The sequence below is a fragment of the Papio anubis genome, chromosome 5 (genome assembly GCF_008728515.1).
Source record: "Papio anubis isolate 15944 chromosome 5, Panubis1.0, whole genome shotgun sequence".
NCBI classification, from domain to species: Eukaryota; Metazoa; Chordata; class Mammalia; order Primates; family Cercopithecidae; genus Papio; species Papio anubis.
Window position 1 is genome coordinate 133610085 of NC_044980.1, and position 17188 is coordinate 133627272.

At 41.9% G+C, this 17188-nt stretch overlaps 1 protein-coding gene across 16 annotated transcripts in view; it reads left to right on the forward strand.

The window, feature by feature from the left end:
* LOC103885453 (protocadherin alpha-C2) overlaps positions 1–17188 on the forward strand; it is a 216067-nt gene that overhangs the window by 163495 nt on the left and 35384 nt on the right. Inside the window, exon 1 of one of the 16 annotated variants that reach the window (XM_017959953.3) lies at positions 3380–11122. The exons of 14 other annotated variants lie outside the window; for them this stretch is intronic. In XM_017959953.3, coding sequence (XP_017815442.1) covers positions 8555–11122 — 2568 coding nt within the window. In that variant the 5' untranslated portion in view covers positions 3380–8554. Of the gene's footprint in view, positions 1–3379; positions 11123–17188 lie in introns of those variants that run through there. One more of the 16 variants, XM_017959950.3, reaches the window with a different exon arrangement.

Consider the following 17188-nt stretch of genomic DNA (forward strand, 5'->3'; position numbering starts at 1 on the left):
TAATTGTTCTATTTTATTATTAGTTATTGTTGTTAATCTTTTACTGTACCTAATTTATAAATTAAGCTTTATCATGGGTATGTATGTATGGGAAAAAATGTAGTATACATAGAATTCAATATTATCCTTGGTTTTGGACATTCAGCAGGGGTGTGAAGGTGGGCGAGCTGAGCCCACTTTGGGAGGCCAAAGTGGACAGATTGTTTGACCCCAGGAGTTCAGGACCAGCCTGGGCAACATGGTGAAATGCTGTCTTTACAAAAAATACAAAAATTATCTGGGCATGGTAGTGCATGACTGTAGTCCCAGCTACCCAGGAGGCTGAGGTGGGAGCATCACTGAGCCCGGTGGTTGAGGCTGCTATAAGTTGTGATTATGCTACTGCACTCCAACGGGACAACCGAGTGAGACCCTGTCTCAAAAAAAAAGTCACAAATTAAGATAAAGTGTTGATTGATCTGAGAATTTGTGTATTTTTTTCTATTTTGTGCTGAAAAGTTGAAGTTGGCATCAATCAAGGCATATTGTTATATATGGATCAAACCAAAAAATTTTAAGATCTTTAAGGTCATTAATTCAGAGATGCTGTATAAATAGAATCAGTACCAGATTTTTTGTTTCAATTCTATCAGCCAAGTATAATGTGCTTTTTTTTGCTTGTGATAGAAAAAAGAGAGAAAAAACACAGAAGCAAAATTAAAGAATTTGTAAATCATTTCTAAATAATTTCAATAAAATGAGCTCTGAAAGGGAAAATTTTTAGGTAACATTATCTCATCAAAATGCCTTCAAGTATATTTTAATGTTCAATAAGAACAGTGTATATTAACATGGCTAATTTAGAGGATTTATATTTTACCCACATTATAATGTATTATGCCTGTAACTGCTAAAGGAATTTTGTAGCAAAATCTATCAAGGAATACACGAGTAGGATTTATATCAGAAAAATCAAAGCCATTTGTAAAGCCCCATTACTTAGGCAGAATATCGTAGGTAGGAGGAAGATGGTACTGAAAGAAGTTCGGATATGAAGTACAAATCTATTTTGCATCACGATTTTGTTAAGTACCGGCTGTTTATTATTAAAAACATGTACAGAAGATTTAGTTGAAGTTTCTAAAAGAGAAAGAAACTTGTAGTTGTGGGAATAATAGTATTCATTATGAAATACTTAGACATTAATAGCTTGAGACTGATAATACAGTTCTTAAGTTAGGGGTTGCATGTGTAGTGGTCAGATGTTATTTCAGAATCTCAAGAAACAGAGCCATAGTAAAAAGAAGCTTCCTGGAGCTTCTGATAAACTCCGTCACCTTTCTGGGGCCCAGTTTCTTCATCAATACCAACCTCATTAGGGTCCTGTGAGGAGTACATGAGGTTAGATATGTACTGAAATAATATGCCAATTCTTTTTTTTTTTTTTTTGAGACGGAGTCTCGCTCTGCCGCCCAGGCTGGAGTGCAGTGGCGCGATCTCGGCTCACTGCAAGCTCCCCCTCCCGGGTTCACGCCATTCTCCTGCCTCAGCCTCCTGAGTAGCTGGGACTATAGGCGCCCGCCACCGCGCCCGGCTAATTTTTTTTTTTTTTTTTGTATTTTTAGTAGAGACAGGGTTTCACCGTGGTCTCGATCTCCTGACCTTGTGATAATATGCCAATTCTTAAGTGCCAAGACATTAGGATGCACCGGGGTGGGGGGGTGACCAAAAAGTCAACAATTACTTGATACTCTAGATATATGTATGGATAATTTTGAGAAGTAATCCTTCTTACACGGAGGTGTAAGTTTGTTTGTTCCAAGCAGCAAACATAATGGGTATAGGAAAGAGAAACTGTAGCCTTCACATAGACTAAGCTTAGGAAAACAGTTGGAAAACAGTTCAAATTCAAGGTACTTCAACAATATCTAATATGTTTTTGAAATATATTTTTAAAACCCCTATCCAAATCAATGAGTGCTTTGGCTAAAACCTACTTGGGAATGAGGATGTTCTTTAGTGCCAAATACTCACCATCTTATTTCAGTCTGTGGCTAAAATCCCAAGAGTTACAGAGGAGAAATAGGGCCAAACAAGGTTTTCTATTAAAATAAGAGGTCCCAAGTGATGAATGGAAACTTGGAACAGGTTAATGGCAACTATAAGCCAGAAATTAGCTGAAATACACACTAATGACTTTGGGGCATATCTTGAGTTTCAGGTAGAAAATTGGTACTAAGTTTAGTGAATTAGAAACATAGCTTAACCTAGGCAGTTGCAATTCTTGTTCCAAAAATGCTCAACTTGCTACTAGACTGGCACGGACACTTGCTACTCCTTGTTTTGAGTCATTAATAAAATGTCGAATGGGGTATCTAGAGTATCAAGTAATTGTTGACTTTTTGGTCACCCAACCCCCTTGCATCCTAATGCCTTGGCACTTAAGAGTTGGCATATTATTTCAGTACGTATCTAACCTCATGTACTCCTCTCAGGACCCTAATGAGGTTGGTATTGATGAAGAAACTGGGTCCCAAAATGGTGATGGAATTTATCAGAAGCTCCAGGAAGCCTCTTTTTACCAAGGCTCTGTTTCTTGAGGTTCAAGAACAAGATTTACTAGACTCTGTTTCTTGAGAGACCAAGAGTGGATCCCTGTAGCCCCCATTAGAATTCTTCTTCTAGGTTGAATATTCCATTAATAAACACTTTTGGCATGTTATTTAAACAATTACAAAATCACCTAACTACACTGTCTTGCAGCTGCCTTTCTTTCTTTATCTTCTCCACAAGAGTATATTGGGAGACTTTGTTTAATGTCTCCACGAATTCTAGATCGACTGTTCCTGCAGCATTCCTTTTTTAAAATTTTGTTTTGATAAGCATTTATTTTGGCAATGATTCTAGTAAATGAAAATCTAAAATGTCCATATGAAAAACAATCTCAAGTCTATGTGGTTAGTTTGAAGTTACCAGTTTTTAATTAAGCCAAAGTAGTCCTTAATATGAATGCCTTCATTTCTAAGTGCTCATAAACAATCACTTTAGTACAATTAGAGTTTCAAAGGAATTTATATCAAGCTTAATGGCACTTTTTAAAAGATAGGAAATTGGGTTCTCTAGTCACATCTGTAAGTTCTTTCAGTGCCTTGGAAGATCATTTATCTGGCCACAGATACTTGACTTACTTATATCTTTTTTTTTTTTCCCCTGAGATGGAGTCTCACTCTGTTGCCCAGGCTGGAGTGCAGTGGCATGATCTCGGCTCACTGCAAGCTCTGCCTCTTGGGTTCACGCCATTCTCAGCCTCCTGAGTAGCTGGGACTACAGGCACCCACCACCACACCCAGCTAATTTTTTGGTAGAGACGGGGTTTCATCGTATTAGCCAGGATGGTCTCAATCTCCTGACCTCGGCCTCGGCCTCCCAAAGAGATTACAGGCGTGAGCCACCACGCCCGGCCACTTATATCATGTTTATGCTTCCTATCTCCTTATTGATCTTGAGGTTCAAGTTTTACTTAACCATTTTCTTCAATGACAAAGAATTTTATATTTAAAAAAACCTCAACCTTTAATATTCTATGATTCTTGTTAGGCCATCTCAATTGAGAATACTGATAAAGAAGTAAGGCTCCCCCCAATACTGGCTAGTTTGATTTTATCTGTTAATGTTACACAATCTGCCCCAAACCTGTCTCTCCCTTTTTGTTGTTACTTATCCAAAGATAGCTTGAATCTCTTATGGCTTGAATCTCTTTGTCTATTCTAAGCAATTTTCAGACACCTCAGTCAACTATCAATAATATATTAGTTTTTTAGAACTAAAAGCCAGTTGTTAATGCCAAATATTTGACTGATGTATTTCTTCTGGAGGAAGGGAGATGTGAAAAAATTTAGCCATCAAGTTATGTGAAAATTTTTCATCTTCCCATCCACTGGATGTTTTATCTGTAAATATCGCTATACTCATATTGGAAAGTATTTTCCTTCTGGGGATGCATGAAGATTAGGAATCCTATTCGTTTTTAACAAGATGGAATTTTTAAAACTACTTTGGACAACTCTAAACATTAGAGATGACCATTTGTCTCTCTTTTATTATGTTACTTGTGCTCAGTTTGTAGAGCAACATAAATACATACATTAAAAAATGAAAACTAGATCCTTCCCAATTTGACAGATACTCTTATAATGATCAGCCCCAAACCTGATCAAACTAATGAACATGTTTTTTGTCCTGTGGCCAAAAGACTCCAGATCATTTGGTTTCCAAAAGTAAAATGATCTGTAATGGTGTTAATAATAAAGAATAATTTATGTGAATTAGGAGAGTTTACTGAGTGCCAGCATTTTTCCTGTAGGTTTAATTCTGTTGTGTTATAACTGGTTTTGCTCCTGTGCCCTGTGATCTCATGATAGATGTATTTAACAAACATAATTAAAAGAGACAACTGAGGAATACGATTTCAAAGTTCTTGTCTAGCATGGGGATAAATGAACACAATGTCCTATCTAATCATGTCACTTTTCTTGTTAGTTATTAGAAGGAACACTTTTATTTTATAATTTATAATTTTAATGTAAAGTAGAAAAAGTATTACTTTTTGACAGAGCCTTTCTTAGGGTCCAGAAACTTTATCAGTGGGATTCAGTTCTCCAGGTTTAAAATACTTTGTTTCATATCTTCATTTGACAATTTTAAAGGAAGAAATCCATAGTGAAATCATTTCAGATTCTCAACCTCCTCTCCATAAGATATGCTCTATCCCTATATAGGAAATTTTTCTGTGGCAGCTTTTCTTGAGTTTACTAAAAATAAGATCTGAAGAAAATGAAGCAATTAACATTTATTGAGAGTCTATAAGGGTTTCTACATTGCAAAGGAGACAGAAATGTAAGACATGGCTCCTGCTTTTAGGTTGCTTATAATTAAAGAGATAATATTAAATTATTTGGATGAATTTAAAAATGACACATGCCATCTTACAGAGGTATGCTGTAGACTGTGAAAATGAAAAAAAACTTATGTTTAGAGTAGACACTGTTTCATGGATTAGGTAGGTTTTCATCGGGATCTTGAAATGTATGTAAGATTTTAAAAGCAGGAGAGAAAATAAGAAGCTGTTTATATTAGAATTACACAGATAAATTTGTAAATTTAGTTATTTTCAAAGAACATTAATTGAGCACCTCTGTGCCAAGCTCCATACTGGGTGCTGTAGATTACAGCATGTTTAGGAACTAACTTCATACTCTGTTGCATACATACAAAGTATTTCTATGTTTTCTAAAAAGGTAAATCTCTTGTGAGGAAACAAATCTCTTGAAGGAGTTCTCATAACAGAAGTCCCATTTACTTAGTGATATAAAAAGGGGCTGTTTTTTGGTTTTGTTCTCAAAATGTACGATATAATTCTAGAAGTAATTGGGAAAGTTTAACTTTGTTGAATACGCATCTTCCCCATCATGGTCATCATGGTTGATTTCCTATATGGCATAGTTAAATGTGCTTATCTGTGTTTGATATCCAAAGGGCCATGCTACATACAGACTGCCAACTAAGGTTTTATCTGATGGTAATGAATTGTTGCATTTCATGACAACAGCAACAACAATAATGTACTTAACTACTGTGCAAATTGCTTTACATACATTTTCTCATGTAATCATAAAAATAACCCTATGAGTTTTGCTTACTATTGTTTTCCTTAATTAAATTGAGTAAAGTGAAGCTTAGGTTAAGTAACATGTCCATAGCCACACAGTTAGTCACTGGCAGGAGTGTGACTGACTCCAAAGTCTATGTTCCTAATTACTGTGTTCTACTTTTTAATAGGGAGTTCTTGAAGGTCTAAGGAGAGGAATGCATAATGGTGTGGTCAAGGCATTATCGTTAATATTTGTAGAAAGGGTAATTAACCACAGTCTGAGCAATCACATTCTAACAACTAGTAAGGTTGGCAGGAGCCTCAGTATAATGGTGTGAGGAACGAAATCATTATAGTGCCAAATAGAGTATACCATCTCTTTAGTACAATGTCTTTCAAAAGAAGGCTGATTGTGTTGGCTTTATGTTTGCCTCCTCGATAATTAAGGCAGTAAATTCTAGTTGGAGCTAAATACCCATAGGGCCTAAAACAGCAAAATGGACAACCTGGCAGGTGTCCTTGCTGGAAGATGACAAGAGTGCTGAAAGGACAGTCCTGGTTTTTCTCCTGAGACATGACATTTGGGGGCTTCCATTAAAAAATCACCAAGCCTCTGCCACTGTAATCTCTTCCTTAAGTGCCTATGATCTTTCCACAGTCACAGGTCTATGCCTGGTCAATACCCAGTGGCCAGGTCTCTGAGCTGTGGGCAGAGATGGCAGCGACTCGGAGGGCTGGGAGGAGATGAGGGGAGGAAAGATCACTTTTCCTGACAACTTACAACTTGATTACACTTATAAGCCATTTATTTTCAGAAGTAAGTAATGGGTGAGGACATAGGCCAGGTCCACAATTTGTGCACTTGAGAGATTAAGGCCTCTGAGATCAAATTACCACAGCAAACTGAGAGAGAATTATTGTAGGGATGTTTGGGGAGGAGGCAGAAAGAAGAGGAAGAAGCCAGAGACCCAAGAAAGGAGACAGGAATAGATTTTGATGAAAATTGCTTCCTACTCTGTACCCTTGAGGAAACAAAGAGGACAAATAAGAAGCAACAGTGATAGGAGGAAGCTGGGCGTTTCTCTGGAATAAAACTGGCTAGGTAGCGGAGCATTGACAGTGAGTGTGCTTGGCCGGTGGAACGAAGGGATGTGCTAGTTCAGGCCTTTGAACTCCTGGTGTCAGGATCACAACCTTGGCTCCTTTAATCGTCCCCTCTAGGAGGGAAGCATGCCAAATGTCAGGTCTCACACTGACTGTTCCAGTCCATAGCTAGAAAATGACCCATAGAGGAAGATCTATGGATGAGAGAAATACTGGGAGATGAAGAGAAAGGACGTTTTAGTGAGTGCTTTTTTTTGCACATGAGGCAATAGATTTCAAATTTCTGTGGAAGAAACGTGAGAACCTGGGAAGAGTGAATATTCAGAACCGAGCAGCAGAGGCAATGACACAGCATGGAGAGATTTCCTCTAATCCTTCTGCCTTCTCTTTTACTGAGGTGAATTTGTTGTCTCTGCGTTGCCTCTATAGCAGTACAAAAGGAATCTTAAGGACACAGAAGAACAGAAGTCTAAGGAGTCTTACATTTAAGGAAGATAAGCTGCAGTCATTGAAATTGCTGGTTATTGTAAGATAAATCCCAGATTCCCACATTTTGCTTAATGACAGCAGATTTTTTTGTTTGTTTGTTTGTTTTTTTAACTGCAAAGCATTAATGGAATCCAAATTCCAGCCTGGCTTAGGAGATCAACAGTAACTCTCTTGATTTAATGGTTTTGCAGACTCTTGAAGGCATTGTCATCCATTAAAGAAAAAATTTTAAATCACTCTTGAAAGAAAATGTCTTGGATGATAAATAAGATTTGAAGCAAGATTAGAAAAAGCTTGAGAGAAGAATCTCTTTAAAAATTTTACCAGATTTTCCGCACTATCGCCAAAATAGGTCAAATAACATATTTGCCTACAGCTTCATGGAGACTATTTTTTAAAATATTGGTTATTTGCCAAGGCACACACTGAAAGTAAGGGCCACTTGGCCGACAGCAGAATTGAGTCTTGGATCCCAGGATGCTGGTTTTAGGCTTGCTCCCGGAAAGAGGGCAGCATTTGCCATCCCCCTCCTTTTGCCCTAGGAGTTGAGCACTTTCTGCAGTACTTAAGAGTGTCCAGGGAAGATGTGGGAGTCAGGTGAATAGTTCCCATCGCCAGTAACCCCAGAGCGCCTCCCCCTGCGTTGTTTCCTTTTAATGTTAGATCCGCCACCTGGGTGCCCACACTTAGCTAAGGCCCCTTAGTTTATTTTCCTGAATTGCGCTTGGAAATCTTTTCCTGGGGAGCTGATAGCCAGACTTCTAGGGGCTTGACCGCTTTTCCCAGACTAATCTCCTTAAAGACCCGTTAAGCAGGGGAGAGACGGTGGAGACTGGATGAACTGGACAGTGGGGGTAGGGAGAAAGGGAGTGGCCGTGTTCCTGCGGTCCGCTGAGATCCGGCAGGTCCAGGGTGAAGGAGATGGGATTGGAGAGGCTGAGCAGTCCGGCTTCGCTGTCCGCCACTTGGGCGCGGAATCAGAGCAGGACTTGCTGAGCCCTCCTCCCCTTCCCTCTCCCCCTCCGTCTCCCCTTCTGCTTCCTTTTCCCTCCCCCTGGAGCGGTAGCGGCAGCAGCAGCAGGAAGCCGAGCCGGGTTGAGCGACTCGGAGGCGAGCGGAGGAGCTGGAATATGGGGAATCAGCGAGGGCGGTGGGGCCAGGAGCCCTTGGGAGGGCCTACGGAGGGAGCGGCCCCAGGCGTTTGCTAACGCGTGAGCGGTGGGGGAGCGGGCTCAGGGTGGCACGAGCGGAGGCGGGGCCCGGGCGTGGAGCACGGCTGGGGAAGCTGCCGCCTCCGGCCCTGCCCGGCTGCCTCCGCCGCGGCCAGTGGCTATGGAGCAGGCGGGCACCAGACCTGCGGCGACAGAACATTCACGGCTCCGGCGGCCCATGCCCTGGCTGCTGCTACTGCCTCTCCGGCTGCTGTTGCTGCTGCTGCTACTACCGGGCCCAGCGGCCTCCCAGCTGCGATACTCCGTGCCAGAGGAGCAGACACCCGGCGCGCTCGTGGGCAACGTGGCTCGCGCGCTGGGGCTCGAGCTGCGGCGTTTGGGGCCGGGTTGCTTGCGCATCAACCATCTGGGTGCGCCCAGTCCGCGATACCTGGAACTGGACCTGACTAGTGGAGCGCTCTTCGTCAACGAGCGCATTGATCGGGAGGCGCTCTGTGAGCAGCGGCCTCGCTGCCTGCTCAGCTTGGAAGTGCTGGCGCACAACCCCGTGGCGGTGAGCGCCGTTGAGGTGGAAATATTGGACATCAACGACAACTCACCGCGTTTCCCGCGGCCCAATTACCAGCTTCAGGTAAGCGAATCGGTGGCTCCTGGAGCGCGCTTTCACATAGAGAGTGCGCAGGACCCAGACGTGGGCGCCAACTCAGTACAGACCTACGAGCTCAGCCCCAGCGAGCACTTCGAGCTGGACCTTAAGCCCCTGCAGGAGAACAGTAAAGTGCTTGAGCTGGTGCTGCGCAAGGGCCTAGACCGGGAACAGGCAGCCTTGCACCACCTGGTTCTCACAGCCGTGGATGGGGGCATCCCAGCCCGCTCGGGTACGGCACAGATCTCTGTGCGTGTCCTGGACACTAACGACAACTCTCCTGCCTTTGACCAGTCCACTTATCGCGTCCAGCTACGGGAGGACTCGCCCCCAGGCACACTGGTGGTGAAGCTGAATGCCTCAGACCCGGATGAGGGCTCCAATGGTGAGCTCAGGTACTCCTTGAGCAGCTACACTTCGGACCGGGAGAGGCAGCTCTTCAGCATAGATGCCAGTACTGGGGAAGTGCGAGTAATTGGGGGGCTGGATTATGAGGAAGCCTCCTCCTACCAGATCTATGTGCAGGCGACTGACCGGGGTCCAGTGCCCATGGCAGGTCACTGCAAGGTGCTGGTGGACATCGTGGACGTGAATGACAATGCCCCAGAGGTGGTGCTCACGGACCTGTATAGCCCAGTGCCTGAGAATGCTACACCCAACACCATTGTAGCCGTTCTCAGTGTCAATGACCAAGACTCAGGCCCCAACCGGAAAGTGAGCCTGGGTCTGGAGGCCACACTCCCTTTCCGACTGAATGGCTTTGGAAACTCCTATACACTGGTGGTGAGTGGCCCGCTGGACCGAGAGCGGGTGGCTGTCTACAACATCACGGTGACAGCCACTGATGGGGGAATACCACAGCTCACATCCCAGCGGACACTGAAGGTTGAGATCTCTGACATCAATGACAATCCACCAAGCTTCCTGGAGGACTCCTATTCCATCTACATACAGGAGAACAATTTGCCAGGTGTGTTGCTCTGTACTGTGCAAGCCACAGACCCAGATGAAAAGGAGAATGCAGAGGTGACCTACTCCCTTCTGGAGAGGGAGATTCAAGGGCTGCCAGTCACCTCCTATGTCTCCATTAACAGTGCCAGTGGCAGCCTTTATGCTGTCAACTCCTTTGACTATGAGAAGTTTCGGGAGTTCTTTGTGACTGTGGAGGCTCAGGACAAGGGGAGTCCACCACTGAGCAGCACTGTGACTGCCAACGTGTATGTGGTGGACATGAATGACCATGCCCCTCACATTCTGTACCCTACCTCAACGAACTCGTCAGCAGCCTTTGAGATGGTGCCTCGAACTGCCCCTGCTGGCTACCTGGTCACCAAAGTCATAGCCATGGACTCAGACTCTGGGCAAAATGCTTGGCTTTTTTACCATCTAGCCCAGACTTCTGACCTGGACCTCTTTAAAGTAGAACTGCACACAGGAGAAATTAGGACTACCAGGAAGATGGGAGATGAGAGTGGTAGCACTTTCAACCTGACCGTGGTGGTCCGAGATAATGGAGAGCCATCACTATCAGCCTCTGTGGCCATTACAGTAGCTGTGGTGGATAGGGTTTCCAAAATCCTCCCTGACACTCAGAGACATGTTAAGAGCCCTCGGACATATTCTGAAATTACCCTTTATCTAATAATAGCATTAAGCACAGTGTCTTTTATATTTCTTTTGACAATCATCATTTTGAGCATCATCAAGTGCTACCGCTACACTGCGTATGGCACTGCATGCTGTGGAGGCTTCTGTGGAGTAAGGGAGAGGTGCCCTGCAGAACTTTACAAACAGGCCAACAACAATATTGATGCCAGGATACCGCATGGCCTCAAAGTGCAGCCTCACTTCATTGAAGTTCGAGGGAATGGCTCCCTCACCAAGACCTACTGCTACAAGGCCTGTCTGACAGCAGGCTCAGGGAGTGACACTTTCATGTTTTACAATACAGGGGCCCAAACAGGACCAGGGCCTTCGGGAGCCCAAGCAGCAGTGACTGACAGCAGGAACTTCACAGGCCAAAGTGGTCAGAGTGCTGGGAACCTGATTATTCTCAAAAACGAGGCTATTTCTCAAAATGAGGTGAGATAGTGGTAAGGGAGTCTTCTACAAACTCATGCATTTGTCGCATATCCCCCAATAACCTGTGGTTGGCTTTATTGAGTCATTAACAGTGGCAAGAGTTATCTGGTAAACTGGGTATATATAGTATCCACACTTTGATCATCATCTACTATTTCCTCTCTAGAAAAACAGCACTAAAGAATTGTTTTATTTTCCATTTTCAGAGGCATGAAGACTTGTCCATAAAATTGTTTGAGAAGTGAGGATTAGTCTTAACATTTAATGCTAAGGACAGATTTGTAGAGAAACAGAACAGGCCTTGGAATAGGGATTATGTTTTAGGGAGTAACATTATGAGACTCAAGGAGAAATGGCCTCTGCTGTATCATCTACAGGGAAATTTTTCTTTCGAAATCCTATAGGAGTGATGTTTCTTAAAAAGCTCTGAGGCCTCTAGGGGCTGTCATAGTCACCACTGTATGCTGTCTCTGTTTATACTCTGGACTATCTACAGTGGAAATTAATATTTCTGGTACTTTCACTGAACCTATGTGATAAGATCCTCTGGAAATGCATGTCACAGGTGATAAAGCTGTAATATTTAGACATCATACTGAAGCTAAAGTTTGCTTTGGCTGTATGATGTGGCAACTCTTCTGTAGGGAGCTGTCAGAGGGAGTGGATGATGGTAAGGCAGAGAGATTAAGTACCAATTTGTCTGGTTGGGCCAGGGAGGTATTAGAATGAGTGGATTAGGGGTGTGGGGGGATGGTGAAGACCAAGACAAGCTGGGATTAGGAGGAAGAGAAGGGAAAAAGAATTCTCCCTATAGCCACCTTTCTTGGCATACTCTGAATTCATTGTAAGAGGATTTCCCTGAATTTAGCTTAAATGCAGCCTGTAATCTTCTGATTTTCTGTTGACAGTTTCTATGGTTTTGATGAGATATAAAGTAGCCTTTTCAAGTCCTTCATGTCTTTAAGTTAAATGACAGTACTTCCAAAGCATACATTCATTTTCTGGATCTAAAATTTGATTTGCTATAGCTTCAAAAGGCTGGCTTGGAAAGTGGATGGCTTACCCTACAGTAAAGTGTACAGTCAGGTGTTAGTATATGCACTAGTTTTGAGTTTTAGGTAGATATAAGGCCAGCTTGTTTATTATTACGAAGAATGTACATAAATTATTAGAAAATACATGATTATGTGTGTGTTTGTGTGGTGTGTTTGTCTCCGCATGTATGCTTGAAATAACAGAGATATGCTTTGTGATACTTAAAACTTGGATTTCAAAAGCCAAAATTTTGTCCCATTAATAGTGATGAATTGTTACCTTTCCAAATATCTACTTTGTAGAAAGGGCTTTTAGAGCTACTATACAATGTGTGAACAATATTTGTCTCTCCCCTATTTTTTGCAATATATTTTCATTGACATATTGCTGTATTTTTAGTAATGTCCATATTGTTGCATTTGAAGTTCATGGTAATCTTGAGGAATTTAATGCACAGGCACAAAAGTTCCCATTCCTGATTAAGAGTAGATTTTTCTCATTGACATTTCTGATAGATTTATTCATTTATCAGAAGTGCCTGGTGTTAGTCAATGCTGAGTAACCACAGGAGGCAGATTGCAGATTAAGAAAAACGGGGGAAAAAATCAAAGAGTTTCCAGAATTCTTTAGATCGTAGCATTAAAAGGGTTTAGCTTTAAATAAGGTTGCTGTAGACATTTGCTTAACAAATTCCCGTGAAGCCCTTTGGGATTGGGGTGGGCTGCAGGTGGTAAAGAGGCGTGAACAAGTCAGGCCAGGCTCAGCTTTGCCACCAGCTGTGAGCTGGAAGCTCAGAGGAAAGACACTGTTACCCTCCCTCTCCTGACTTAAAGCTTGGGGCAATTTGATATATAAACTATTTCTGTCTTACACTGACCTGTATGTTAATATGTACTTTCGTACACAAACATTTAATCTAGGGTGAAAATTATTTCAGAAATTGCTTGCTTTGGGGAGATTTTGCCAGGAAAATGCATGATTTTTAATAAAGGCAAATTTCTGCCAGGCACTTTTGGAAATCCAGTGAAGAGCCCCAAGATCTACAGCTCCAGAAATGTTTGCAATTATAGGGAGAGAGTGAGTCACACTGTTATAGTGTGGCAAGATGGGAACAAAAGTCACTCAGTTCTGAAAGTCATCATTGCTGGATCAACCTGTTAAATTCCCATGCTGGGCTTTCTTTTTTTCCTACCTGGTTACTACAGATGGCAGGAGAGTCCTGGGGTACAATTAGTACCATGTGCCTACATTAAAAGTAGATGGGAATTAGAGAGGAAGAGTAAGGGAATTTGTACTCACTAACCACCCTGCTCTATAGATATATGTATATCATACATATATACACACATATATCTCATATTATTGAATCTTGAATATTCAAGATTATTCAATATATTGAATATTATAATATTGAATATATATATGATTTCATTACCTGCAAGTGATGCATTAAATATTTGTTAAAATCTAGCATATGAGGAAATAAACTCAGGGAGGTTAGGTAATATACACAATCACATTGCTAGTGTTATTTTAAGTTGTATCCATCTGACTCCAAAAACTTTTTTTCAATGCTATGAGTAGACAGAAGTTCCAGTGTTTATATTCTCTTTGATATGGGATATTCAGGCATTTAAGCTATCACTAATTCACCTAGTCATATGTATTAACTGCTTTTGGAGAAAGAGTAATTTCTTACATAGAAGCAGGTAACAAATGGGCATATCAGTGAGTTACTACTATTTTTTTTTTTTGAGACAAAGTTTTGGCCTGTCACCCAGGCTGGAGTATAGTGGCGTGAATATGGCTCACTGCAGCCTTGACCTCCTGGTCTCAAGCATTCCTCACACCTCAGCCTCCTGAGTAGCTTGGACCATAGATGTGCGCCACCGTGTCTGACTAGTTTTTAGTGTTTTTTTGTTTTTGTTTTTTGGAAGAGATGGGGTCTCACTATGTTGCACATGCCGTTAATATATTTGTATTTATTTATTTGCTTCACTATTGGCAAAGCCTGTTAAGATCTTTTGTTTCTATTATTTCACTGATTTTTCTCTTGTTGCTTATTAAATATCAGCATTTAACCCCAGACTCTAATCTGCTGGTAGATTTTACCCCCAGTGAGCTCATTTCATGAATCACTTATGCAGTGAGGATTCTGAAGTAGCTATTTGGCAGTAGGGCAGAATTTCTCTTTGGAAATTTCTGAAATTGATACTGAATTTGGTTGGCACTCCCTTCAGAGTCTCCATAAAAAGAAACCAAATTTTTTTTTTTTTTTTTTGAAATGGAGTCTCACTCTGTTGCCAGGCTGGAGTGCAGTGGCGTAATCCTGGCTCACTGCAACCTCCGCCTCCTGGGTTAAAGCGATTCTCCTGCCTCAGCCTCCTGAGTAGCTGAGATTACAGGCACGCGCCACTACGCCCTGCTAATTTTTGTATTTTTAGTAGAGATGGGGTTTCACCATGTTGGCCAGGATGGTCTCAATCTCTTGACCTTGTGATCTACCTGCCTTGGCCTCCCAAAGTGCTGGGATTACAGGTGTGAGCCACCATGCCCGGCAAAGGAAACCAAATCTTAAGGTAGATTCTGTGCTTTTGTGGTCGTGGTGTTGTGATTGCTAATGAGTCACTTTGAGTGCTCTAGTAGATTTGTCCAATAGCGTATCAGTGGGCCCAGTTGGCACAACATGTACAAATTACAAAAGAGTAGCAGAGATGAGTTAAGTTTGCGTTCACTTTCACTTATTTTAAAGCAATGTGTAGTCACCAAACCTTCAGTTATTTCTGCCACTATGTGTGCGTATTCACCCTAATTCCAGACATAGTGACCTGAAAGAGTTAATTTTTCTTTCAGTTTATTTCCCCCAGCACTGACTTTTCTAACTGATGACTCTATCCTGGAACAGAGTTTACACTCAGTGTAAAGTGACGTGGTAGTGAAATTATAAAAATTGTACAATGGTCAGAATAGACAAAGAAATCATATCTATGAACTTCCACTCCAGTTTTTCATCCTCTGGTAGTCACTTCATAATGACTGGGGCTGTTTAGTTTGCAAACTTCATATCGGTCATAGGACTGTTCTTCTGAGAAAAAGTTTATTTTCTTTGGTCTGAAGATACAATAATTTATTTCAATTACCTCCTTCCTCAGTTTTTCTACAGACTGCTGAGCCAGATGGAATTATGGCTGACCTCTTCTCTGTCTCTTTATCTGGTACACATTCTGACTGAAGAAGAAATCTATTCATTGTAGCTTGAATGTCATTGGCCTACTGTTTCCTTCTGACCCAGGAGTGAGCCATCACATGGGCATCTGGTCTAACTCAGAACACTCTGCAGGGACACAGCCTGGCATATTATACGTTGCCTATTGGCATGCTGTCTACTTGACAGAATAGCAAAGTCAGTTCTAGATACTTACCTTGGTTGCCTACCAATTTTTGCTCTCAATGAGAGGTCAGAATAATGTCAATTTGCAAATGTTTGAGGAACGATTCCTGTCACCAAACCCAGAGGTTTAGCTGAATATGATGGCGTTTTACAGGTTTCTTTAAATGTGGTTTTTACAGAACTTCACCTGGATCAATGTTTTGTGCATATGATAATATGACTATAAATTTAGCTTATTCATATAATATTTGGGGCAGTATAATCTATAACCATGACTTCAAAAATTAAAGGTCAAAAGGATTCTTTTGTTTTAAATCTGCTAACCTGAAAATTATACAAGGGTTTTTCTTTCAAGAATTTTAACTTGACAAATGCAAAGGAATATCCAGCACTGCAAAGGTAAAGAGAAATCTTAGTTCCTTGTCTTATAAGCACCACCAGTTCCTTTCTGGCCTTCCAGGGTCAGAACTCTGGGCTCCGAGGAGATACAACTGTGAGTGAGAGAGTAGCTGCTGTGCTGGCAGGCTATGCATCCAGAACTAAACAGACCTAGCACTTTCTGTTGTACTGGAACCCATTAGGTATGTTCTAAAGTTATGTTTATTTTACTTTCCTGCTCCTGTAAATTAGGATTTTAAATGACTACATTCAGAGGAAAGTATTCCACCCAGAATTCTCAAATGTATTACCTTTTTGTTTTATTTTATTTTAGTTTCTTGAGATGGAGTTTTGCTCTTGTTGCCCAGGCTGGAGTGCAATGGCATGATCTTGGCTCACTGCAACCTCTGCCTCCAGGGTTCAAGCGATTCTCCTGCCTCAACCTCCCAAGTAGCTGAGATTACAGGCATGCGCCATCATGCCTGGCTAATTTTGTATTTTTGGGTTTCACCATGTTGGTCAGGCTGGTCTCGAACTCCTGACCTCAAGTGATCTCTCCGCCTTGGCTTCCCAAAGTGCTGGGATTACAGGTGTGAGCCACTGTACCCAGCCCTCATTTTGATATACTAGAAGACCAATATGCAACATAATGATTATTTTGAATGTTATATTCCCTTTTGCCTTAATGAGCAACAGTCTATGTATCCCTTTTCTGGTGCTTTGTAACAAATTACCACAAGTAATTGTTTTAAAACACCATCTATTTGTTATGTCACAGTCCTGTACCATGTGGCTGAGTTGTCTGCTCAGGTATTCTCAAGGCTGAAATGAACACAGCTGGGCTGTGTTCTCTTTTGCAGGCTCTTAGTAAGAATCCACTATTGAGCTCATTCAGATTGCAGAATCCAGTTGCTTGGGGACTGAGATCTCTGTTTTCCTACTTACTATTGGCCTGGGATCACTCTCAGTTCCTAGAGAACTGAGGACTCAGGACTCCTGTCCCGTGCGTGGTCTGCCCCATCTTTAGGGCTGGCACTGGAGAATCTTCCCTCACATGGAATCCCTCTTATGCTTCAGATCTCTCTGATTTCTGTCTCTGACCTCTAGACCCAGATTTAAAGAGCTCATGTGATTATGTCAGTCCCATCCGGATGATCTGCCTTTCTTAAAGCCAACTGTACTACATAACATAATGTAATCATGGGAATAAGATCCATCACAATCACAGTCTTGGAGATTATTCAGGGTGTGCACACCAGAAT